The sequence below is a fragment of the Castanea sativa genome, chromosome 6 (genome assembly GCF_040712315.1).
Source record: "Castanea sativa cultivar Marrone di Chiusa Pesio chromosome 6, ASM4071231v1".
Lineage (NCBI taxonomy): Eukaryota > Viridiplantae > Streptophyta > Magnoliopsida > Fagales > Fagaceae > Castanea > Castanea sativa.
In genome coordinates this window covers 41497027-41524357 of record NC_134018.1, presented here as the reverse complement: position 1 = coordinate 41524357, position 27331 = coordinate 41497027, and the positions used below count along the sequence as shown (strand labels likewise).

At 40.6% G+C, this 27331-nt stretch overlaps 1 protein-coding gene and 1 pseudogene across 3 annotated transcripts; both read right to left on the bottom strand.

The window, feature by feature from the left end:
* Positions 1-1033: 1033 nt before the first annotated feature.
* LOC142639115 (uncharacterized) lies at positions 1034-5917 on the bottom strand. Of its 3 annotated transcripts, none has more exons than XM_075813215.1 (6): positions 5564-5917; positions 4160-5093; positions 3478-3573; positions 3054-3190; positions 1364-1593; positions 1034-1284 (listed from the first exon to the last, which is right to left on the bottom strand). In XM_075813215.1, the coding sequence occupies exons 1-5, from the start codon at positions 5866-5868 to the stop codon at positions 1407-1409; spliced, it is 1659 nt and encodes a 552-aa protein (XP_075669330.1). In that variant the 5' UTR covers positions 5869-5917; the 3' UTR covers positions 1034-1284; positions 1364-1406. The 3 variants fall into 3 exon arrangements, with proteins under 3 accessions (XP_075669330.1, XP_075669331.1, XP_075669332.1); XM_075813216.1 differs by having other exon boundaries at positions 1034-1277; XM_075813217.1 differs by having other exon boundaries at positions 1034-1593.
* Positions 5918-14798: 8881 nt separating this feature from the next.
* On the bottom strand, positions 14799-27122 carry LOC142641640 (trans-cinnamate 4-monooxygenase-like; annotated as a pseudogene).
* Positions 27123-27331: the final 209 nt, after the last annotated feature.

The window sequence follows — 27331 nt, the reverse complement described above, 5'->3', positions numbered from 1 at the left end:
TTAACTTAACAGGCGCGGCAGCATTTTTGTTTTTATTTTTATTTTTATTTTATTAATTAACAATTTTTATCTATGCCGGCTTTATTATTATTTTAGTGGTAATGGAGTCAAATAAATCATAAATTAAAATCTACATTTCACCTAGGTTAAGTTGTGTTCATAAATCAGTTTACCAATCATTTAATAAAAATAATTAAGAGAGAGAGAGCTCTATTTAGAGAGAGAACTTTTCTAAAACTAGGAAATGACCGAGGTAAAACCATAAAATTTTATAGTATTTTTCATTTTTCTCTATTCCTTCTCTGTCCAGACTAATGGAAATAAATAATAAAAAGGGGCACTGAGAAACAATTTCATAAAAAAATTAGACTTTAATTAACAGTTGATTAAAAGCATTGGACCTAATTTAATAGCATAATGAATAATTGACCTCACTTTAGAAGGACAAAGTATCTCCTACGCCCCTTCACATGAATAAGGTATTTTACTTTATTGAAAGAGGAAAGAAAGTCTCGCTGTCTTCTTTCTTATGTTTTCCTCCTTTATTCTTCTTTTACCCTTTTGATTTCGAACTCATTCTCTTGTGAATGCAATGGAATTTTCAACATTTGGGCTTCAGGGTTATAAGCTAAGTATCCCAACAAGGTTGGCTTTTAGAATTTCACTATGGTTTGAATTGCATTATTGTTCAAGAAATTCATTATCACATTTACTACTGGTGGAGTGTAAGTGAAGGTTGAAAAAGTTAGAATCAGCATAACGTGCCTATAGTCTTTGCTTTCAAGCTACACTACGGGCATGTTGAGGTTAAAGCCAATTAATAATTGTAGAAGCCGCTAAACATTGTTTGGATGAGCTTGTTTTCACATTAAAAAACAGAAGGGAATGTACAACTTTTCAAAGCTTTATTTTTTTAGAAGTACCTTTTTAAAGCTTTTTTTATTTATTTCAAAGATACAATTGAAGTTTTACACAATAAACTAAATATACTAATAAAAATAAGCTCATACAAATGCTGAAATGCACCACAATATGAACACATCTCATCTCTTGCCAATTCATTACGTAAGTTACAAGCACTATGCGCTTCACGAGAATAAATCAGGTTCCCAAGACAAGTTTGCTAAAACATTGTACATCAGAGTACCCTAAACTACTGGATGATAGTCACTTACCTATGAAGAGAACCCTTCAAGTATCTATGGAACTCAGGTTTTTGATTGCCATCATGGCATGGTATTGTCTGTCCTCAAGCCCCTCTCCTTTTTGTCTTCTGTCTGTCCTCTATACAAAATTGCAGGAGGTATTAAAAAAGAAAAAAAGATATTACAAAACTCCTGGATGATAAACATGCTTTTTTGACCTGTGGTGTTTGAATGAAATATAGAGAAAAAAGTGAGGCCATGCTATTCTCTCTTGTCCTCCTCAAGATCTTCTCCAAGCCCAAACACATGGTGGTCTGCTGCAATTGAGACCTTCCTTTCTTTTCTCTCTAGCTTGGTGGCCAAATCTCCTGCCACCATTATTCCACCTCCAGTGAGTGAGATAGCCTCCTCTTCAAAGTCTTCCCCTGTCTCCTCTGAATATGCATATCTGCACAAACCCAAATCAAACCAATTTTCATGAAGGCCAGTCTTCTAAGCAAAATGGTTCAAAACAATGATAAAATGATGTCTTAGTTGTCATCACTGAAAAAATTACAAGCAAAAACATACCATGTGACAAGAAGTTCAAATTTGGTTAGCATGTGTGACACATTTTAGTACATATTAGGTGTTAGAGGAAGCTTTCCACCTCTAAACCTAGCTAAGCGGTTAATGGGGCAAGAGCATCAATCTCCAAAATATCCTAAGAGGTAGAGTGCCCTGGAGTGGCTATGTAAATCTACATGTTTGAACAATTCCATTTTACTATTATTATTATTATTATTATTATTATTATTATTATTATTATTATTATTTAGTTTTGCAATTTACAGCATCAGATTAAAAGAAGATAGTTAAGTGACATAAACTGAATATAATCTAATGGTGTTAGAATGTATCAAACCATTCAGCAATCTGCTTAAATCCAAGTTCATGCAAGTGCACCCTGTAGATGAAGCTAAAAGAATGAAGATAAAATATTAAGTTATCCCATCTTTTTGGGAAAAAATAGGTTAATGCAAGTGCATCATGTGCCTGAAGCCTTTTAATAATAAAATAGACCTGAATTCATCCATATGGGTGCTCTCAATTCATCAATCCACATTTTGGTGGCAAATTTGCTCCAAAAATACCAACCTGCAGTCCAAAGATCAGCTCCATTTACTCCTTTGGTTGGTTCAGGCATCTAGTTTTCAATATACATACTTTCTAAGAATAGATTATTCTTGGTCCTACTCAATTTCCTGGGAGATAGTAGGCCTTCCAAATCTGAAGACCACATTCTAAGCTGCCCCATACGTTCAATAATAACGCAACAAACTATACTACAAAATCCTTCACAACATAACACTGGTTTCAAAAATAAACTCTGCCCCTGATCTCTCCATATAACCTGAAGAAAACCATAGCTTGCATATCATATGAAACAAGAAGAAAAAAGAAAGTGATGGCCCTTCGTTATTTTATGCGTGCCTAATTTGGAGTTGGGAGTTATCAGACTTCTTAGAAACTTGAGAGAAACTGCCAAGAATGATCTATTTCTCCTAAACTTAGGAAACATCCAGAAATATAGCATGGACCTATTTTGCATGTACAAATTTTTTTCATTAAAATATAAGCACAAAATCATTGACCATTTTTTCTAGGCTGCCTAGCCCCAACACTCATCCATAAAATGTCAAATCTGCTTTATGCAGTTTCTAAGCTTTTCCTTTTCTATTTTGGAAAGAATTTTAAAGCATAACTTCAACCATCTTTAGTTATCAGTTAAATACTGTAGCATTCTATAATCTTTGAGTGATCATATTGGAAGTTGGAACCAAAAACCATTTAAAGCAAATCCAGCAAGTAGTAGTTTACCAAAAATAAATAAAAACAAAAGAAAGGGTATCAGAATCAAGGATGTACCTAGTTGGGTTATGTGAGGGATCCCAAAGAACGCATATCACCACCAACAGTATGAATGCAAGACAAGTCCAGAAAGCTGGGATGATCCAAGCACTTCGCCACAGTCCGCTCAATGGATCGGACGCATTAAAGTACAACTGAACCAACACAAATCAGAAGCTTGACCCTTAGTAGTACAATTCTACATAGAGAAGGGGGGGGGGGGGGGAAGGGGGAGTAGCTCTTATATTTAATAACATATATGAATGACTGTTTCAAAGAGCTACAAAATTGTGCAATTCTAGGGCCAAACCATTGTAGAAGTACAAACTTCTACAGCAAGATAAAGAATAAGATTTGAAAACATGAGTTCTGTTTATTCACAATATTGTGGAAGATGAAAAGGAAAAGCGAAAGAACTGAAAATAAAAAGTCAAAAGACCACCTCATAACCAATCCAAGCAACAGAGAGCAGCACTGATATTGCAAGGGAATTCGTAAACTTCCGGTAGAGCTCAAGTTTTGCTACGCTTCTTCGAATCTGTGAAGAAAGCAAACAAACAGATAGAATGATTACAATATTTGCATCAGAAATATAAAAGCTTCTTGCCAATGAGCACTAATTCGAAGTGCATCTCCTTCCCCTAAATAATAAGGTGAAGAAAAAAGTCACAGGTTCAAAATCCATGGGGTCTACGTGTAACTTACAAACCAATTAAAAAGGGAAAACATCAATGGGATGTATGATTTAATCTTGGATTCAAAAGTACAAATTAACACAGCATCCCACCTATTTAATAAATGCAAAGCATTCTTTGAACATACAACTGTTGGTTATTTTTCTGTGGCAGATGCATCATGACCTCTAATTTATCGAATTCCATTGACCTAGCTCAAGCTAAATGGTCAAAAAATTAATGTCTTTCCTGAGTTTATTTAATAACATGCATATCCATGCATTGCATATCGCATACCATGTTTGATGTTTGTGTGTGTATACAAGGCAAAATGAATTAGTCCCTTTCCTTAATAGCCACAAACTACTAGAGACAGGCATTCAACAAGTCAATGTTTACTCAATAACGGCATGGAAGGGATGTGCAAGAGAAAAAAAGAAGTAAGTTGACCTGAAGCTTCTCCAAAGTTTTAGATAATGATGAAAATATCCAAAGAATAAAGCAGGCATCCAGTAGAGCAACAGGTAGCACAAGAAAGAGTCTTGTTTTTCCAGAAAAGTCATTGATATTCCCCAAATGTTCAACAAGCTCAAGAGCTTCAGAAGCTGCAAAGTATGACACACCAAGAAGAAGTATTTTTGAGGTTATATTGCCAAGTGTTGGACGAACAACACCATATCCCATTGAAACCACAAGAAGGAGAAGACGGGAGAAAGTCTTCTTAATAGCACTGAAGCTAACTGCCCATACTGTAATTCCCATTGGTCTGCTTCCAGTGGAATTGAAATTTGCATATTCAAAATACCAGAGAGCCATTTCACACATCCCTAGGCCAATTACAGCTGTGATGTGGTAATGCAACTGTATCACATTTTTCCAATATCGTACAAAGCGGATGAACCAGAGGAGACCTAGAACAATATAAGCTAAAGACATTAAGCCAAAAAATGTCATCAGTGGTGTCATCTTTCCAGGTAGATAACCATCCGGATTCTTCCAAACTGTTCGTCCGCTAATTAACGTGCCCACTAGTTCTGGATCACAAAACATGAAATATAGATAATACATTCCAGTACTATTGATCTCAATAGTTTCAAGCACCATTTTGGCCTCTCTGTTTTTTCCTTCAAAGAAGGTCTGAATTCGTATTGGCCCATCAAGCTTATCTGGTTCTTGATGGATTATTACCTCTCCTACCTTGCAGGATCCATTCTTGGCAAGATCAGGTGTGCAGCAAATCGCTTCAGAATTCAAATAAGAACCCCCAATCTTTGTCCTGTCTTTGACCCTAACAATTATAGCTTCAACCAAGCCAGTCCTTTGTTGCATCTCATTCTGCTTTTCAGCAGATTCTGCTGTTCTTTGAAAGGTGATTGACTCAAACCTAAAATTTTACATATGAAATAGAATTAATAAGACCTTCAAACATTTTCAATTGTGCATATAAAACATATACTAAGCATTATATATGTATTCATAACTTCTCAATATCATATAGGCTATGGCAGACATAATTGTCAACCTCCTCAAGAGCTTTCATTACCACCTACAACCAAACATGAAAAAAGTCCATCAATTTTTTTTAAATGACATGTAGCACCACCATTTTTAATCTTGATTGCAATGAAAAGTGTAGCATTGCACATTTCAGTCCAACAAACAGACACAATCATAGCAAGTCAAGCCAATGGGTACTTGAAAAATCCGTTTCTACCAATGAAAAACCTATTCTTTTAATGAAAATATAAAAACTTATCATTCTTTCATGGTAAACAAACAGATCAAACATACCCATTTGCCCCAATTTTGTTTTTGTTTTTCCAAAGAAAGTAAAAACATTGATATTATTATTACCTGATGAAGGACTTGCCAATGAAAGGTTTATCTTGAGGAGAGGGAATGTGGCGAACTCTGGAAGCGTAGAGGCCCTCACTACCACCATGGAAGAAGAGTGAATTGGAGCGACGAGAAAAGGGTTCGTTTTGGTATTCATGGATGGAAGCACCGACTTGGACAATGAAATGGGAGCTCAAATGTAATATTAAACCAACAATAAAAATGGTAACTTTAAACCCTTTTGGATTCGGATTGAGATCACAAGGAACACTCCCTCTATGACCCTTCATCGTATTCGTATTATACATATTCATCATCATCATCACCTTCGTTCTCAATGTCTCTTTCTCTGTTTGTCTGTCTGTCTTTCTGTCAATGTGTCAGTTATAGTCTTTTGTTTCTCTCTCTCCGTCAAAGATTACGGGGTAGTGATTAGATTCGCATTGCTGGACTTTGTAAAAATGTGTTAAAAATGAAAATGTTACTCATTTTGTCTGTCTCATTAAAAACTACTGCCATATATACGGTCCATAACATTAAATTTCCTCAATGGTTTGCCTCTTTTTGTATTTTGTGAATTTAGGAATTTCACTTTTTGGCCTTTTTTTTAACTGTCAAGTCAAACTTACTATTTTTTTTTGAAAGTCTATAAAGACATTTAATATAAACTCTACCTCTTCCTTTTTTGAGCATATGTATATAATTAGATATATATTACTTGATCATACAATAGACAAAAGAAAAAAAGATTTATCCTTGGACCTAGTTTTTCCCGTTGGCTGCAAGAGAATTGTAGAAATCATGATATTGAATGAAGCATTGCACTTGTACAAATAAAATGGGAGAAGTTAGTCCCGGACTCCGAGAAATGCGAAGAAGGCATTGGCATTTTGGCACATGGGAACATCATATTGGCAAGTGCATTATTCACAGCTATGGTTAACTTCATGAACATCGACATAAGTTTTTGTTTCCACAATTTTTTAGGATTGTATTTTATATGCGATGACGTGAAATATCGCCAGTTAGATCACTAGTTAAATTTGAAGTTTTTGACGGTCTTTAAGTATCTAAAAGAAAAGTAAAGCTAATTAAAGAAACCATGGGGATGTGCGACAATGGAAGAAGTCTCCAATACTTAAAGTTTGCATCCATCTATGTATTTTGTTTGTAGATAACATTTTTCTCATAGTTTTGCAAATGAGGCTGATTATCCATTTTATAGGTGGCTTGAATAGTTATTGTGCTCATAACTGTCTTCCTTGACCTAATTGGAAGGGATTATTATCCTAAGTGTAATAGTTGTTGTCTTGATGGGAGTGTAATAGTTGTTGTCTCCATGATTTCAAAGGTACCAGGAAGCTTTCAAGGATTGCCAATCTCAAGATCACAAACCCAAACAACAACCCCCTCAGAGGCCCTCAAATCATGATTGGCAGATAATCATCAAGGTAGCAGCTCACCAAAACAGAAGATCAAGGAGGAGTGGGTATGCGTATGAAGCTAAGGACATGGAGGGCGGAGTTATTTTCACAGGTGGAGCCAGCAAAGGAGGAAGCCCCCTTACCTAGTGCTTTTGGAAGCAGTGAGCAAGGCAACAATTAGAGCAAAGGATCTGGGCTTCAACAAAGTCATCATCCTCGGTAATAGCAGAAGACCGGAACAGATTTGCAATAAATCTCAGACACCAACTTGGCAGAAGCTTACTCTTATCTCAGACTTGAACCAGCTACAACTGTAGTGGCTTATCTCTTTTTCCTTTATTGTCCCTAAATAGTGCTTTCTCGTGCAACTGACTTAGCCTTTATCACCGCATGTTTTCCTGTTCACTTATGTAGGCTCAATCCCAACTTGTTGTGAGCCTTTTGGCCTTTATATTTTGTACTTTCTGTTTCTGTTGCTTAATGAATATTGTTTTTTCTGATATATATATAATATAATATAAAAAAGGCCTTTGAGTAATGATATTTATTGAATATATTGATTTTATTTTATTTTATTTTTTGTTAAAAAAGGTCTTCGAGTAATGATATTTATTGAATATATTGATTTTATTTTATTTTATTTTTTGTTGAGAATATTGAATATATATATATATATATTTTATATAAGATAGAATTCTACTCTAACCTAATCTAAGTATATGTGTGTGTGAAGCTTCCTCTTGAAGACTTAAACCTCGGCTTTTACTCCCCACACTCTATAAGCACTTATACTTGTAGAGTGACCATCGCACCAAGGGTGTGCGATGGTATATTTAATATATTGAATGTGCTTAAGTAGTTACTTTTTTTTTTTTTTTAAATGGCTTGTTGGTGACTCAAGGAAGGTGGATGACATTAACATTATTGAATTTTCCATATTCATGGATATTAAACAAGGAGTTTTATTAATCAATATAGCACAATTACGTGGTTTGTTAATTTAAAAGCTAATGCACTTTTTTTTTTTTTTTTTTGGTTGAAGCTGCTCTTGGGTTGGTTATGGCTTGTTAATGTGTATAGTGTTGTGGGCTTTAGGCCCAACTAGATTACTTGTATAGCACACATTTTTGTATAGCACACATTCTTGTACTACAGTTTTACTTGTATTGCACTCATATTTACTTGTATTGTACTCATATGCCTTCTATGTAAGGGCACTCGTGTATATTCTTTCAGTGAGAAATACAATACTATTGAATTTAATATTTCTAACATGGTATCAGAGCCACTACTCTGACATTTTCTTAGCAGTCTTGTTTTTATTAGTTACTCCATTCTCAACATCGCTTCCACCGTCACAGCAGTTGTCGAAGCCTTTTGCCGTTGAACCTTCGACGTCTTTCAGACATCGTCCTTGGGTTCCAGACTTGTAGCAGTCGCCGTTGAGGAGTTCCACACTGCAAAGACCACTGTCTTTTTTTGCACTACCGCGACTCTTGATCCAATCACTTTTCTACAAGTACCACTGAGATTGTCTTGCATCGATCTACATGTTCGTGGAAGCCTCGAAGCCACTGGAGACTGCATGCGCCGCTCAAAGAATCTGTGCTGCAGTTCACGCACCCCATGCGCTGTCATCTCTTCCAGGCTGACGTCATCTGTGACGTCAGCAGTGCCACGTCAGCATCCAGTCACCTGCTGACGTCAGCGCCACATCATCTTGATGACGTCATCACCTCTGACCGAGTGGACCGTTGACTTTGACCGGGTCGTTGACCATTGATCATTGACTTTTGAACATTGACCGGGCGTTGACTTTGACCGTTGACTTTTTGTAGTCCAGGTTCAGCTTACTCAATTTTTCGTGTAGATTTCATTTTTGCAGTCTGTTTTTTGCATATTGTGTCTCTAAATGGATAACAAAGATATTTTTCTTCCTAGCCCATCAATACTGTATTAGAGGGGAATAATAATTATTTATCTTGGTCTCAAGCTATGCGCAGTTTTCTTAAAGGTCGCATGCTCTAGCAATATTGTACTGGTGCAATCACTATTCCTGTCAAGGGGGTAAGTGAAAAAGATGCTGCCTTCCTCGGTCGCATGATTGAATGGGATAGTTAAAACCACATGATCCTCATATGGATTCGAAACACTTCCATTTCCTCCATCTCCAATCTGTTGGGCAGCTTTGATGATGCAAAATCAGCTTGGGATATGTTGGCCAAAAGATACTCCATTACTCACATATCCATGAAATATCAGTTAGTGGTTGAATTGCATCAACTCAGGCAAGAACCAAGGCAATCTATCAATGACTACTATGATTAACTTCGCTTCATTTGAGATCAAATTGACTTTTCTGATCCAACCTAGGCATACTCAAAAGATGCTTAACAATATGCTACTGTTAGAGATGAATTTTGTCTCTATGAGTTCCTGATGTCACTCCACAAGGATTATGAGCCCATCCGAGCTTAGTCGCAGTCCTCCTCCCTCTCTTGATACTGCTGTAAACGAGTTAGTTAGAGAAGAAGCTTGCTTTGCAACCCTTCAAGCCCAGAATAAGTTTAATGTTATGGCTATTACTCCTTTTGCTCCACCCATAGAGTAACCTCAACAATCAGGTGATCCCTCTGGCTCTAACAATCGTCGCAAGCAAACCAACAAAAAGTTTTGCAACTATTGCAAGTGTCCTGACCATACTATTAAGACTTGTTACTGTCGCAACAAATCTACTGCTACAGTTACTAATACTGAGTCTACTTCGCCAATGCCTCCCATTTCAACTGAGTCCCAGTCTTCTGCATCCACTATCAACCTCTCACCCACTGAACTACACGAGATCATAGCTCAGGCTATTCGTATGGCTGGTAATGCATATCTTTCCACTGCTCTCTCAGTTTTACCTGATAAGTCTCAAACTTGGCTTTTTGATTTTGCCTGTTGCAATCACATGACACCTCACTCGTCTTTATTCTCCAAACTTGACCCTACACCACATCCTCTAAATATTTCATATAGCTGATGGTTCCACCATGCATGGGAATAGTCTAGGTTTTGTTTCGACCTCTAACATCTCTGTTCCTAGGGTTTTCCATGTACCTGACCTATTCTATAATTTGTGCTTTGTGGGACAATCAGTTGAACTAGGATATCGTCTTATTTTTTACTATTCTGGGTGTATTGTGCAGGATCCAAGGACGGGACAAGAGCTTGGGACCGATCCTAGAGTTAGGCTCATGTTTCCCGTGGACAATCTTCATCTTCCACCTATTGCTCCAGTGTCTGTAGTCGTTGCTGTTGTTGCGGTTTCTTCCTTACCTTCTCTCGCACTTTGGCATTCTCGTCTTCGTCATGCACCATCTTCTCAGGTACAACAGTTAGCTTTTAAGGGTCTATTAGATTCTGTGTCCAAAGACAATTTTGATTGTACTTCATGTCAGTTAGGAAAACAGCCAGCTTTACCTTTTAATAATAGTGATTCTATTTCTAATAGTATTTTTGAGTAAATTCATTCTGATGTTTGGGGACCTTCTTCTGTTACTAGTATTGGTGGATTTCGATATTTTGTTGTTTTTATTGATGATTATTCTCGTTATAGTTGGATCTTTCCTATGAAATCTCGTTCTAAAATTTCGCCAATATACAATAACTTTGCAAAAATTGTTGAAACACAATTTTCCAAACGTATCAAAAATTTTCGATCTGATAATGCTTTTGAATATACTCAATATGCTTTTCAAGCTTTGTTACATTCCTATGGCACAGTACATCATCTAACTTGTCCAGGTACCTCTCAGGAAAATGGTCGAGCTGAAAGAAAACTTCGTCACATTCTTGACACTGTTTGTGCTTTTCTTCTTTCTGCCAAAGTTCCTTCCTCATTTTGGGGTGAAGCTGCTCTTCATTTTGTTCATGCTATTAACCACATTCCAAGCACTGTCATCAATAATCAAACTCCGTATGAGTGCCTCTTTGGGTCACCCCCTGACTATCATCACCTTCGCTCCTTCGAATCTGCTTGTTTCATTCTCCTTCAGCCTCATGAGCACAACAAACTTGAGCCTCAGTCTAGACTTTGCTGTTTCCTTGGTTATGGCGAAACTTAAAAGGGGTATCGGTGTTATGATCCTGTCTCTCATCATCTTTGTGTTTCTCGTAATGTTGTCTTCTGGAAACACCGCTTGTTTGTTGAACTCTCTTACTTTCGTTCTTCCCTAACTACCTTATTTGTTTTAGAAGTCTTTCTAGACGAGTCTCATGTTCCTTCTCCAAATACTCTTGATCCTCCTTTGAACTTCTCTATCCAACCTCCAGATATTTTTGATGCTTCTTCTGGATAGGTCGAAGATGAACAGATTGATGACGAGCTACCCCAACTTGAGCCTGGGTCCCCTGCTCCTGCTCTGCCTGAAGATCCTCCATAAGACATTCCACCTCGTCACTCAACCCGGGTAAGATCCATTCATACACATTTACTTGAACATCATTGTTACACTGCCCTTGCTACACTCCACGAGTCTCAGACCTATCGTGAGGCCTCCACTGACCCTTTATGGCAGATTGCAATGAAAGAGGAATTTGATGCATTAACCAAAAATCATACTTGGGATCTGGTTACTTACCCTCCTAGACAGTCTGTGGTTGTTTGTAAGTGGATTTACAAGATTAAGACTCGCTCTGATGGGTCCATTGAGCGCTTTAACGCTCGTCTTGTTGCAAAAGGTTTTACACAGGAGTATGAGATTGATTATGAAGAGGCCTTTGCTCCAGTTGCTCGCATCTCATCTGTTCGTGCCCTTTTGACTGTTGCCGCTACTAAAAAATTGGATCTTTTTCAGATGGATGTTGAAAATGTCTTCCTTAATGGGGATTTGAGTGAAGAAGTTTATATGCAACCTCCTCCTGGTCTCTCTGTTGAATCAAACAAGGTTTGTCGCATTCAACGTGCATTGTATGGCCTTAAACAAGCTTCACGAGCTTGGTTTGCAAAGTTCAACTCTACCATCTTTCGCTTGGGTTACACTGCCAGTCCTTATGATTCTGCCTTATTTCTTCATCGCACTAGTAAAGGCATTATTTTACTTCTCCTCTATGTGGATGATATGATCATAACTAGTGATGACCTCATACAAGAACTCAAGGATTTTCTCAGTTAGCAGTTTAAGATGAAAGATCTTGGACACCTTAGCTATTTCTTGGGTCTTGGAATCACTCATTCCACAGATGGTCTTTATATTACTCAAGCCAAGTATGCTTCTGACTTTTTGTCTCGAGCTAGACTCACTGACAGTAAGACTGTTGACACTCTAGTTGAGCTTAATGCGCATTTGACTCCTTCAGGGGGGAAACCATTGTCTAATCCTTCTTTTTACAGACGATTGGTTGGCAGCCTAGTTTATCTCACAGTTACTCGTCCAGACATTGCCTATGCTGTTCATTAGGTTAGCCAGTATTTGTTTGCTCCACAATCGACTTACTATGCTACTGTTCTGCGCATTCTTTGATACTTGAAGGGCACTCTTTTCCGTGCCTTTTTCTACTCAACTGAGTCTCCTCTTGTACTCCGTGCATTCTCTGATGCTGATTGGGCAGGAGATCCCATTGATTGCAGGTCCACCACTGGCTATTGCTTTCTCCTTGACTCTTGATTTCCTAGTGAAGTAAGAAACAAATCTTTGTGGCCCGCACCAGTACTGAAGCAGAATATCGTGCCCTTGCTTATACCACATTTAAGCTCATTTGGCTACGATGGCTTCTTAAGGACTTTGGTGTGTCCACATCCTTTGCTACTCCTCTTTATTGTGATAATCAGAGTGTCATTCATATTGCTCACAATGATGTCTTCCATGAACGGACTAAACATATCGAGATTGATTTTCATTTTATCCGTTATCATCTTGTTCATGGTGCTCTCAAGCTCTTCTCCGCTCCTCCAAAGATCAACTTGCAGATATCTTCACCAAGTTACATCCTAAGGGACGCCTTCATGATTTAGTTGACAACCTCAAGCTAGTCTCACATCCACCTTGAGTTTGAGGGGGGTTGTTAATGTGTATAGTGTTGTGGGCTTTAGACCCAACTAGATTACTTGTATAGCACACATTCTTGTACTATACTCTTACTTGTACTGCACTCATATGCCTCCTATATAAGGATACTCATATATATATTCTTTCAGTGAAAAATACAATACTATTGAATTCAGTATTTCCAACATGGCTTATGATGTAGCCCATAATAAAAGATGGAGGTAGATTTCATAGGTATCTCTCATCTTAAAAATAATTTCCAAATTCCAAGACCAGATCTTATCTTGGTCTCCCATTTACCTGACAATCCACGAGCATGAAGAGGAAAAGACTTACTTGCTCACCAAATAAATATCCTTGCGAGCAGTGATTAGGAGTATTTTGTGAGCAGTGATTAGGAGTATTTGAAGCATAAGGGGTATTTGAGTGCTAACCCTCAACTCAATCATGGTCCAGCAAATTTGGTGGCATAACCATATGTATGATTGGCCTAGAAATTTAGAAATACTCCAATAATATGTATGTGCGGGGGCAGCATGTATTGATATTAATCTAAAGTTTCCTAGAGTCCTTAATGAATACGAGTGTACAACAAGTAGCACAAGTAGGAAACTACATTTGTAAAAGCACCATAACGTGGGAAATGACATGAGAAGCATGCATTAGGCATTACAATTCCCATGGCTTTTTAACCAGTGTAAAAGTGTGCTCGGTAAAAACAAGTTGCATCAAAGTAGTTTTATGAAATTATAAATAGCATCCATCATCGTGACAAGTGTTATTCAAGTCTAAAAAAAGAGAGACAAGTAGAAGGAACAACTGTCAATAATCGTCAAAAGGCTTCAAGTATAAATAACGGACCCAATCTCTAGAAAATTAGACAATTTCCACTAACAAACTTCTTTATATAAGGATTTTTGTTTGTTTGTTTGTTTTGGTAATGGCAATAAAAGTTCCTTAAGAGATTTGCTTGTAAGTTGTAATTCATAGATAGTAGGTTTTCATGTTTGTAAGTGCTTCCTTATAATTTTGTTATTCAGTATAGTCTTGAGTTTACAAGTTTATTTGAGATTGATGAAAAGTTCTTAGTTGTTAGTCATGTTTGGTCCACAACCTTAACACCATGCAAATCGAGGATGAAACTTATTTATAAGTCTATTGGTTTGTTTATTTTTAATTTTATTTTGGTACAAATCTATGTAGTCCCAAATATTATAGAATATATGATAATATGAGGAAGAAAAAAATAAGTGAGAAGAGAGAAAACCTGTGTATTTAAGTAGTTTGACGTGGTCTTCATTTAGGAGACAAAAGCTCAAATAAATAGTACATTTTTCACTCCTTGTAATAATACATTACAATAAAATACTTATTAATAATGGGATTACACACAATATGAATAGTACATTTTTCACCCCCTCGTAATAATACTTTTTTTTTTTCATTCTCAACCCAAAAAAAAAAATGATAATTTTTTTTGTTGAAAATACTAAATATTTTTAATACACACATAAGAAGAGAAGAAAATGTTTTAAAGAAATTTACAGTGGTGTATATTCAAAAGGGCCTAACTCTTGAATATACACTACAGACTTTAAACCTCTTTAACTTATAGTCATTTTTCAATGTGAAATTAATTCATTATTTTTTCTTTTAAAAATATTAAATATTTTTAACACATATGAGGAGAGAGGAAAAGATTTAAAAAAAAACTTGCAGTGGTTTACTAAATATCCTTCCCATTATGAACACATGTCAATATTTAAGAAGGAGAGAGAGAACACAATGATTTCTTAATTAAAACACCCGTGGCTTGGCAACAATAGTAGAATGCTTCAACATGTGGAAGCTGAATTGGCCTCCCTTCTCGGAAGTGTCTAGCTTTGAGTGTCCCGGTGGAGGCAAGAGCTCAAAGTTTTGTACTAAACGTCCCAACGTGATTCCAATAATTGGCAAAGAAAGTATCATCCCTGGACAACTCCTCCTTCCAACACCGAAAGGAACGTACCTGAAATCATTGCCATTGACTTCCACTTTGGCCTCTTCTTCTAAAAACTTTTCAGGCCTGAAGTCTTGTGGGTTTTTCCAATTGGCAGGGTTGTTACTTGTTAGCAAGCCACCATGCATTCACAAGGACCTTGCTCTCAGCTGGAATGTCAAACCCGCCAAGCTTAGCATCACAGAGGTTCATGTGTGGGACTAACAGAGGAATGGCCATCCTTAGCCGGAGAGTTTCCTTGATTATAGCTTGTAGATATGGGAGTTTGTGGATGTCTGGCACGGTGATTTGCACTCCTGGACCAAGCACCGTATCAATCTCATTTTGTAGCTTTTGTTGGATCCCCTGATGGTTCACCAGCTCGGCGATGCCCCATTCAATCGACCACAATGTGGTCTCAATTGCTGCATGCATGTGATACTAATTAATACTAATATATATATATATATATATATATATATATATATATATATATATATATATATATATATTTAAAAATCTGAGTGCCGAACCATCAATCAAATTTTTGCACAATAGAAGCGTACAACAATATCGACAGAGGAGGAATATAATTAATTAATGTGCTACATTTTTAATTTTAAATCAAGATTTTATTTAATGTTCTGATTGTTTTGATGTTAAAATTTTATGAAAAAATGAATCATTTTTTAAAAGGTATTTTTTATAAAATTATCTCTTTTTTTTTTTTTTTAAATGTTCGGTAGAAATCTTAAATATGTTGAAAAACAATCTCCTAATTTTCCTTAGTTAGCTTACTTCGAGATATAATTGTTTTTCAAAAAAAAAAAAAAAATCTCTAAAAATAAAGCATAATTTTTATGTTAATCAAAAATAATTTTTTTTAAGTTTTTTTTTATACTAATAAACACTGAAAAACATGAAAAATTATCAAATTATACGGGGACAAATGAGATACCAATTCTTCTTCATTTTTTGATTGGATGAATTTATTTTTATCCTAAAAAAGAATATTGTACTTATAACTTTTGAAAAAAAAAAAAAAATTCTCTTAAGTTATAGTAGTAACTATATTCTCATATTCTTTGAGATTTTTTGTTTTTGATAATCATATTCTTTGAGAATTAACCGGCCATATAATACCTTTGGTTTCAACCAATGTGAAAGAAACAAAAAGTAGCTTACCAGCAACGTTTAAGTTGTCAACGATGTAGAGGACGTTGTCTTCGTTAATCTCACCATTTTGCTGAGCGTCAAGAATGAGATCCATTGCACATTTTTGAGCATTGTTGTCCGTGCGTTTTGTGCTTGCGAGCTTCCTATAAATTAATCAACAATCAAAACAATTCTCATATTACATGAAATGGATAGTATTGTATTTATTAATTTATTTAGTATTGTTACATAAATTGTAAATAATTTGTTGTATAATTAATTAAATTGATAATAATTCTAACATTTTCCATTAATACACAGTTACTTTGGAAAAACAACCTATTATACTTAAAATAGGAAGAATAAAGACATAAAATCAGTGTTATAAATAAAATTGTTTGGATTAAAAAAAAAAAGATAAATATAAATAATTCGATTTCTATAGAACCTATTATATATAAGAGAAGAAAAGAAAATCACGAATAGAAAACGTAAGAAAAGCTTACTTCCTCTCCTCAAGAAAATAATCCTTGAAGAGCTGAAACCTCCTTTCCTTGACTTCCTTGCATACCTTTAAATAGCCCCTCAAAAATGGCCTCAAAATGGGAATAAAATCTCCATAATTATACTCAAAGCTTTGAGACAACCTGCTCCTCTCCCCATTCAATGTTTTAAGCTTCACAAACAAAGGGTCATCCTCACTTTCAAACCTCCTATCAAACATGATCCTATACATGTTATTGTACATTGATGGGAATGACGAGAATGGCTCACTGACGAGTAAAGTGACGAGAGAAAAATCCCACGTCACTGACGAAGGCACCAAAATGGTTCAATGACAGCAGTAATGCCTCGAGCGGTTACGACACCAGCTGGGTAGACCGTTGGAGGCATATTAAAGAACCATTACTCGGCCAGGAGCACCATTAAACCAGGAATTAATGCCGCAACGGCTAGACACCAAAGAAAAGCATATAAAGGAGAAGCACCATCCACACAAGGTACACAATTGCATAAAGAACAAATAAATTCCTTAAGAAAAACTCTATTTTCTTTTTTGGGCTAACTTTGGCATCGGAGGTGTTGTGGCAGGCACCACACCGGTGACCGAGTAAAGAAACCCGTCTTATTCGCAGGAGTGACACAGTTGATCGTTTGGACGGACTCCCGCCGACCGGAATTCATCCGGACGAACCTTCCTCAACCGACGATATCTCGCTTCAACGCCTTGGCGCCGTCTCGTGGGAAACGACGTTCTCGCATTACGATCCGAAAGCGCAGCTCCTACCAACTTCAACATCCGCATGGAGTCCAACCAAGATCCACAGCCTTTGGCTCAGAATTCGTACTCTTGTGGCCAACCGGTGGAAGAGCTCACTGCATTTAACGAAGAAATAAAGCAAAGGCTTCAGCAGGAAGAGAACCGATCGAGAGCAAACTCCAAGAAGACGAAGGAGATAACCATGGGAGAACCGATCGACGAAGGACCATCACTCCGGAGGAACAAGATTCGATCTCCTCCAGAAATGAGAAAGGAGATGAACGAGTTGAAAAATGCCATCAAGGAGAAGACGGACGGAAGCTTAGATAAAATGGTCCGGCAATGCATTCACCCTTTACCATGGCGCTTTGGAACGGCCGTTGCCACCAAAGTTTCTACCTCAACTCGAACCCTTCGACGGACTCAAGGACCCCCAAGACCACCTTAATACCTTCAAGACGACGTCGGGTCTTCAATGTACCCTCGACGAGATAATGTGTCGTTCATTCCCTACCACACTAAAGGGAGCCGGCAGAATGGTTCACGAGGCTACCCACCTCATCTATTGACAACTTCGAACCGCTTAAGTAACGCCTTCTCGCGTCATTTTGTCGGGGGACAACGTCCCAAGAGACCCGCGGACCACCTCGCTCACTATTAAGCAAGGTGAAAAGGAGACCTTGCGCTCGTACGTGAAGCGTTTCACTCGAGAGACCTTGGAAGTGGACGATGCGTACGACAAAGTACACTCGACGACATTCAAAGCCGGGCTTAGGTCTCGAGAATTCGTTGTCTCATTGGCAAAGAATCCGCCCCGAACGATGGCGTAAATGCTCCCGAAAGCGCAAAAATATATGAATGCCGAGGACGCACTAGCAGCTCATTATGGACGAGGCGTATCAAAAAGAGGGAAGGCACGAAGACGAACGTAGTGGGGCAAAAGAGGGAGCGCCCAAACCGTCTGGGGAAGTGACGTAGACAAACGAAAGGAAGAAAAGACGCCACGAACGGTAAAATTTACCCTCTCGATTATGCCTATTGATAAAATTTGACACAGATCCAGGATCAACATTACCTTCAAGGGCCAAAGCCCTTACATTCATCCCCTAACGTACGGGACAAGAACAAATACGCGATTCCATAAGGATCACGGCCATTATACGCAGGATTGCCGAGACCCGAGAGGACGTATAGAAGAGTTGATACAAAAAGGAAAATTGCAAAAGTATGTCAAGAAGTGGAGAACCCAAGAAAGTTCAAAGACGAAGGTAAGGGCCGCCGCGAGCCTTCGACAAAGAACGGGGCCAAGATTCCTCAACTACCGCAAAACGTGATTGGAGAAATACACACGATTGCAGTGAGGGCCACCATCGGAGGGTCATGCAAGTCCCTCAAGAAAGCACGCCGTAGACAGTGAATAGCGTCCATATGCTACCCCCATTCAAGCAGACGAATGCATCGTGACGTATCTTTCAACGAAGAAGATGCACGAGGAGTAAGGCAACCACACAATGACCCCCGGTTATAACACTCACGATCGAGGGATTCAACACGAAGAGGATACTTATAGATAATGGCAAGCTCGCAGACATTATGTACCTCACCTTCCAAAGAAATTCGAAACTTGATCCAAGAGGCCGCGCCCCTTCGACTCTCCCCTCGTTAGCTTTAGCTGGGACAAAGTATACCCTGTGGGTATAGTAACACTAAAAGTCACGATAGGGACGTACCCGCAAAGCAGCAAAACACGTCACCTGGATTTTCTCGGTAGTAGATTGCCCGCTTCGCGTACAATGTAATCATTGGTAGACCTACGCTCAACAAGATGGAAGGCGGTCACGTCCACATATTGCTTGAAGGTGAAATTCCCAACCGAGGACGGGGTTGGCGAAGCTAAAGGAGATCAAATCCGGCTAGGGAATGTTACTGCGCCGTCGTGGCCACAAATGAGAACCACACATGGACGATGAGAAGGAGAAAGAAGACAAAACAGAGGCTTTGGAAGCCGTTGAAGTCGTGGAGGGGGAAATCGTGAAGGTGACGAGGATAGGGACAAGACTAAGCCCCGAAATGAGAATGAAGCTCATTCAATTCCTCGTGGAAAACCAGGACGTCTTCGCGTGGAGTCACGAGGATATGCCCGCATATCACGACAAGTGATTCAAACACGCATTAAGCGTAGATCCCGAAAAGAAACCCGTCCAACGAGGCGCCGCGTCTTTGCCCCGAACGAAGCTGTGCGATCAACGACGAAGTTAACAAGTTGTTGCAGCGTACTTCATCGTGGAAGTGTATTATCCCGAATGGCTTGCCAACGTCGTGCCGGTAAAGAAAGCGAATGGAAAATGGAGAATGTGCGTAGATTTCACGACCTAAACAAGGCATGCCCAAAGGATAGTTTCCCCCTTGCCAAGGATAGACCATTTGGTGGATTCCACGGCCGGCATAAAATCCCGACGTTCATGGACGCCTTTTCAGATACAACCAAATAAAAATGGCCGAGGAAGATCAAGAAAACCGCTTCATCATGAGCCGTGGGCTCTACCGCTATAAGGTAATGCCTTTTGGACTCGAAGAACGCAGGAGCAACGTACCAAAGGTTAGTAAACAAAATGTTCAGCAAGCAAATCGGCAGAAACATGGAGGTATATGTGGACGACATGCTCGTCAAGAGCAAAAAGAACCGGCACACTCCGGACGACCGGAAGAAACATTCAATACCTCAGAGATATCGATGAAGTTGAACCCTAGCAAGTGTGTTTTTGGGGTAACATCGTGCAAATTCTCGGGATTCATGGTGTCTCAAAGAGGGATAGAGGCCAATCCGAGAAGGTGCGAGCAATACTAGACATGACGTCACCGAAGTCCGTCAAAGATGTCCAAGCTCACAGGAGGATCGCCGCATTAAATAGGTTCGTCTCCAGCAACGGACAAATGCCCGCCCTTTTTCAAGACGTTGAAGCAAGCTTTCGCCTCGGACTCGATGAATGTGAAGCCGCGTTTCAAGAGCTCAAACGCTACCTAAGTAATCCACCTCTACTAAGTCCGTCAAAAGAAGGGGAAAGCCTCTACTTATATCCGGCATCGACCGCCCGCCGCCGCGGCCCCGATCGGGGAAGAAGATAAAAAACACCGCGCTTATTACATAAGCCAAGCCTTTTCAGCGAAGCCAAATACCCTGCACTGAAAAAAATTGCATTCGCCTTGATAGTAGCCTCACGAAGCTGCGACCGTACTTCGAAGCACACCCAATATTGGTAATGACGGACCAACCGATCAGAAGTCCATGAACAAGCCGTAGGCAATGGGAGAATGGTTCGCTGGGCGTTGAACTTAGCGCTTTGATATTCGAGTACCTTCCCGGGAACTGCCATCAAAGCCCAAGCGTTAGCGGATTTCATTGCCGAGTTCACACCTAAAGACGACGACAATTGCGAAGATGCCGCAACGATGGACGATCCGTAGACCGACTGGATCATCACCCGAAGAAGCGGGAGGAGTAGGATCGTTATAACAACTCCCGACGGAGAAAAACTCAAGTATGGAGTTCGACTCAAGTTCCTACCACCAATAACGAAGCCGAGTATGAAGGAATACCGATGGCCGAGAATAAAGGAAGGCAATCGGAGCAAAAACCCGGTCGTCCAATGTGACTCGAAGCTAGTGGTAGCAATGCATCAAGGAGGAGTACGAAGCAAAGGAGGAAAGAATGCGTAAATACCTCAAGATAGCAAAGCATTTGGCCCGGAGTTCGACAAACCGGAGTTCATGCATCCCGAGAGGCCGAATATGGAAGCAGACGAGATTGCGAAAATAGCATCGTCGCAGGATGAACTCGCATCCACGAGTCGACCATAGAGATACAAGAACGCCCAAAGATCGAGGAAATCTCGATATTTGCAGCCAGTGGAATAAATACTCGGATGGCGCCAATCATATCCTTCCTCCAAGACGGCACCTCCCCCAGACCCCAAAGACGCCGTAAAGGTCAAGCAAAGAGCAACCACTGTGTTCACCATTCTAAATGACCGATTATACAAAAGAGGTTATTCCCTACCATACTTGAAGTGTGTCGACGTGGACGAAGCCAAGACATCTTAGAAGAGATACACGAAGGCGTGTGCGGGAACCACGCCGGCCCGCATCCCCGGCGAGCAAAGTCATCCGAACAAAGTTACTCGGCCAACCATCCAAACGTACGCCAGCCGCAACTCGTCAAAAATTGCGACAAGTGTCGAGATTTGGAAACATCCAAATACTCCCACAGAGAAGTTGACGACCATATCATCCCCGTGGCCATTCGCACAATGGGGAATCGACATCGTCGGACCGTTACCCCCGGGGAAAGGACGTAAGATTCCTCCTCGTCGCAATTGATTACTTTACAAAATGGGTGGAGGCCGAGGCAACGGCATCCATCACCGAAGCACGAGTCCGAAGCTTCGTGGAAAATATCATCCGTGTGTTCGGATACCACTGACAATCGTCACTGACAATGGACGACGCTTGATAACCAAGGCTTCGTAGACTTCGCTCCGGCCTCGGCATCAAAATCGCTCATCCCCCGGGCATCCACAGCGAACGGCGCACGGAAGTAACAAACGGACATTGCTCCGTATGATCAAAACCAAGCCGGACGAGGCTAAAGGTGCCCGGCCGAAGAACTATCCAACGTGCCGCGGGCCTACGTAACCACCGCAAGAACTCCAACGGCGAAACCCCATTCAAAGCTTACATACGCACCGGCGCAATCCCGTCGAGGTGGGAGTAACCAAGCATCGACGAGAAGCATTCCACGATGAAAGCAATGACCAACAAGCTTACGAGTAACTGACCGCCCGGACGAGGTAAGAGACGCAGCCTCGAACGTGATAGCAGGATACCAGAAGAAAATGACCGAGTACTACAATAAAAGAGTGAGACTCAGACGACTCCACGTTGGTGACCTCGTCTTGCGGAAGGTGACGACAGCAACCAGAAACTCCACCCAAGGAAAGCTCGGCCCTACATGGGAAGGACCTTACCGAGTCACTCATTACTCCAGGCAGGGCAGCTATCACCTGGAAACCATGGACGGGAAAGCACTTCCTCGACCATGGAACATTGAACATTTAAAGAAGTACCATGAAAAGGTGTGACAATCGAATGTATTCATTTTTCTGAAATTAATAAAAGCATTGCCTACAATAAGCAAGACCAGTCCACATTACTAACGAGGCACAAAGAATGTCTCCAAAAAAAACCTAAGTAATAAAATTCCGCACCGACGGATGTATATTACTGACGAGGCACAAAGAATGTCTCCAAAAAAATCTAAGTAATAAAATTCCGCACCGACGGATGTATATTACTGACGAGGCACAAAGAATGTCTCCAAAAAAATCTAAGTAATAAAATTCCGCACCGACGGATGTATATTACTGACGAGGCACAAAGAATGTCTCCAAAAAAAAAACCTAAGTAATAAAATTCCGCACCGACGGATGTATATTACTGACGAGGCACAAAGAATGTCTCCAAAAAAAATCTAAGTAATGGGATCTTGCACCGACGGATATACATTACTGACGAGACACAAAAAATGTCTCCTAAAAATCTAAGTAATGACAGGTGTGCATTACTGACGAGATAGAGAGATGTATATTCCAAGTAAAACAAAACAAGTAGCTACAAAACCAAGAGCAGTGAGCAATTACTTTAAAGCAAAAATAATAGTCTCAAAATATAAGTAAAATTGTTCCCAAGTTAAAGCCCAAAATACAAAGGGCACACCGAAAAAAAAAAAAAAAAAAAAAAAAAAAAAACGACACAAGCAGAAATTATAAAAAGTTTTCACTCGTCCTCTCTTTCATCAGCAGGAGGGACTTCAGCTGGGGTACTAGCATCAGAGTGCATTGCGCGCAGCCCTCGCCAGACATCTCTATCTACCTCCTCCATATCTAGCGTCGCCAAGTCTACCTGCAGGGGTGTTTGATTAGGTATCTTCGCTAAAGAACTCGAATCCTCAAGTACTACGAAAGAGGACAGAGTTGTACTCTTCGGTTTGCTGGAAGCCCTCTATTGCCCTTGCAAAGAACCCCTTTCGGCCTCTCCCGAGCGTAAGCCAGTTGTTCGTCCTTCTCTAGAACCAACTCGCCGCCGGCTCTAAGGTTGTCCCGAATCTTCTCGCCTCTTCCTTGGCGCATTAGCCTCACCCATGGCGACTATAAGCTCCTTCTTGAGCTTTGAGTTGTCCATCTCCAAGACCGATATCTCGCGATAAAGCCGACTCGACCTTGGCCTCTTGAGCTAAATACTCGCAGGAAAGATGAATACTTTCCCCCAACACTGTAGAACACATAGGGGGTAAAAAAAAAAAAAGGAGGAGAAGGAAGAAGTGAACGGGCATGTGAAGCAAAAATAACACAAGGGCATTACTCCGGACTACCTTGTGCAACCGACGACCCACAAGATCCTTCGCCGATGAGCCCGAGAAGATCCTCAAGTCGTCCGCCGTCACCACCTCACGAGCTCTCGTCCACAAAGCAAGCCCTCGTCGTCCCGTATTGATGACGAACGAGAGTCAACCTTCTCCTTCCCCTTGTCCGAAGTTCGCCGCTTCTTAGAAGCAGGAGTGGGGATTTCCTCGATAGAGGCGTTAGGAGAGGCCGACCTCGTCGTGTCGGGCCCCGGAGACGAGATGCGTAATAGAAGCCGCAGAGTAACCGAGGGCCCGTCCCGTACGCGACCACCTTTCTCCCAAGGTGGGATAAAGGTTCGTCCTTTTTTGCTCTCATCTTGTCATACATGCCTTTGTTAAATTTGGTCGTCATCTCTGCGAAAAAGGAACGTATAAAAAAAAAAAAAACATGTGAAAGGAACATTCATGAGAAGGAAATACACGAGGCGCAAATTACTTTTTTTTGCCTTCAATCCGGAGGTTACGCAAGACGAAAGCAGAAGGTTCGGGGCCGAGACAATAGAATGCGAGAGTGCGCGGGTCTACAAGGTCGTCCCAATCCACAATTGTCTGCGCGTACTCAATCGCCTTCTCCACTCGTTCCTTATATCTGCTCTTGAGCTTAGGGCGCCTTTTTACTGCGCAAAACAATGAACAGAGGAGTTAAAAAAAAAAAAAAAATTTGGAGAAAATCAAGTTCAACGAAACTCGGGTGACGGGAATAAGTAATGACGCACCTAAGTTTGGGGTCCTCCACTGACGAGATAGCCTCGGGAGTTCACCCCAAACCCCTCCAGAGGGGGTTTCAAAATCGTCCCCCGACACAAAGAAGAACCGGGATTTCCAGTACCTGAAAGACGAGGGTAAATTTCGAACGATCCGGGTCCTCTTTTCCCATGGGACTAACTCATAATACCCGAACTCTTTAGATTCCTTTAGACGGTACAAATAGGTGAGCTCGTCCACCCTAAGCTCTCCCCCGTCTGTAGCGGCCAGCCATATTCCCCACACTCGACCAAGATCCTCCAGGAGTTAGGCATAAGTTGCCCCGGAGCAATGCCGTAACGATCTAACAACTCCATGAAAAAGGGATGAACCGGGAGCCTCAACCCGCATAAAAGAAGACTCATAAAAACGTACCTCCCCTGTGGAAAGAATGACAAGCCCGATCCTCCTTGGCCGGCAAACGAACCCTAACCCGCTCCGGAACCGAAATCTTTCCCTAAATCTACCTAAAACCTCGAATCCGTACCACATACCTCTCTAAGGGCGTGGAAAGCCCCGACCTCCCGAAGGAAGAAACGGCGTATCTCCCCCACCGGATCGTCACCGGATGACACTGCCCTCAAGCTCACTCGTCCTCACCTCGTACATCCTTTCCCACTCCCTTAACAAATTCCCCAACCAATTGACGGATAGGCGAAGTAATGGCAACAAATCGGCCACCACCACTCCCAAACCGTTACCCTCTCGAGATAAAACCCTTAAAATTTGGGGAAACTCCTACAAACCCTCCTAAGCGCGCAAATAGGAAAGAAATCGAAGGACAAATAACCCAAACCTCGTAACTATCTATCATAGAAAGACCAAAGAAGCTAAAAAAAAAAAAAAGGAAAGAAGGAAAAGTGGGGGCATCGTAATCTCATTATTAAGAAAAGGGGAAGAAGAAAAAGAAAAACGAAAGGAAAAGGAAAGAACATACCTCAAGCTAGAAAACCCCGCTGCACCAGCCTTTGGAGAGATGGAGAATGCGCACTAATTCACAGAGGGAATTGAAGGAATAGGAAGGAGCACGAACAGGAAGTTTTAGAAGATGAGAAACAAAAAGAAGAAGAAAAGTGGGAGTTTTTAAACAAAAAAAAAAAAAAAACTGCAACTTAGCGGGAAACCCAAGGGTCGCACAAAACTGCACCCACCAGTAAGCGCCACGTGGCAACAATCAGAGAGGCGCAGCCACTACGCCTTTATTACAAAGACGAAACCCCATCTCGCAACTCAAACGATTCGCATTCTGAGGACAACGTATTCGAGCGATTCGCATTCTGTGGACGACATACTCGATCCTGTGGACGACATGACGCGTCACGACGACCACATGATCCGGGGGCATCTGATGGGAATGACGAGAATGGCTCACTGACGAGTAAAGTGACGAGAGAAAAATCCCACGTCACTGACGAAGGCACCAAAATGGTTCAATGACAGCAGTAATGCCTCGAGCGGTTACGACACCAAACTCGGGTAGACCGTTGGAGGCATATTAAAGAACCATTACTCGGCCAGGAGCACCATTAAACCAGGAATTAATGCCGCAACGGCTAGACACCAAAGAAAAGCATATAAAGGAGAAGCACCATCCACACAAGGTACACAATTGCATAAAGAACAAATAAATTCCTTAAGAAAAACTCTATTTTCTTTTTTGGGCTAACTTTGGCATCGGAGGTGTTGTGGCAAGGTGCACCACACCTAAGTGACCGAGTAAAGAAACCTGTCTTATTCGCAGGAGTGACACAGTGATCGTTTGGACGGACTCCCGCCGACTGGAATTCATCTGGACGAACCTTCCTCAACTGACGATATTCTGCTTCAACATACATCATAAGCTGCAATCGTTTCCTCAACACAAACCCTGTTGTTGATGCCTCGGGAATCTTCTTAACATCATCAACAACCCTAGAAATCTCCTCCCCCCAACCAAACCTATATTTCTGAACAACTTTGTTTGTGAAAAAGGGTACACATCATAAGCTGCAATCGTTTCCTCAACACAAACCCTGTTGTTGATGCCTCGGGAATCTTCTTAACATCATCAACAACCCTAGAAATCTCCTCCCCCCAACCAAACCTATATTTCTGAACAACTTTGTTTGTGAAAAAGGGTACAGTCATGATCCTCCTCATCTTTCGCCAGTGCTCACCATACACAGTGAAGACCATGTCTTGGCCTTTACCAGTGAAAATCTCAAACACAACGTTTCTAGTTCGTGAACCAAACTCGACCCCTTGAGTGTGAAGGACCTCTTTGGCAAGGTCTGGGGAAGACACAACAACAAGGTTGCGTTGGCCCATGCGGAGCATAAAAATGTCACCATATTTGCGAGCGAGGTCGGAGAGGTTGCGATGGTTGAGGTCATCGCCAACTTGGAGCCAGTTGCCAAAAATGGGGACGGGAATAAGGCCAGGTGGGAGCTTGAAACGCTTGCCACGAAGTTTAGAGACAAAGACAGCGAGAAGAATGGTGAAGAAGAGGGATAGGAGGAGTTTCTCTAAGAAGGGAAGGTCCATGATGGTTGTGGGTGATCGAGTAGAAAATATACGTAGTTGTAAAGGAGCTAGCTAGGCATATGAGAATGAGAGTTGGGTGGGGAATTGAAGAAGACTATATAATATATAGAGAGTGAGGGAGAGAGGGTATTTGTGGGGAGTGATTAGGAAGCTGGGAGAGAGGAGTTGGGTGCATGGGCATTGTGTGATCAAGTGAGCAGGGAATTGGT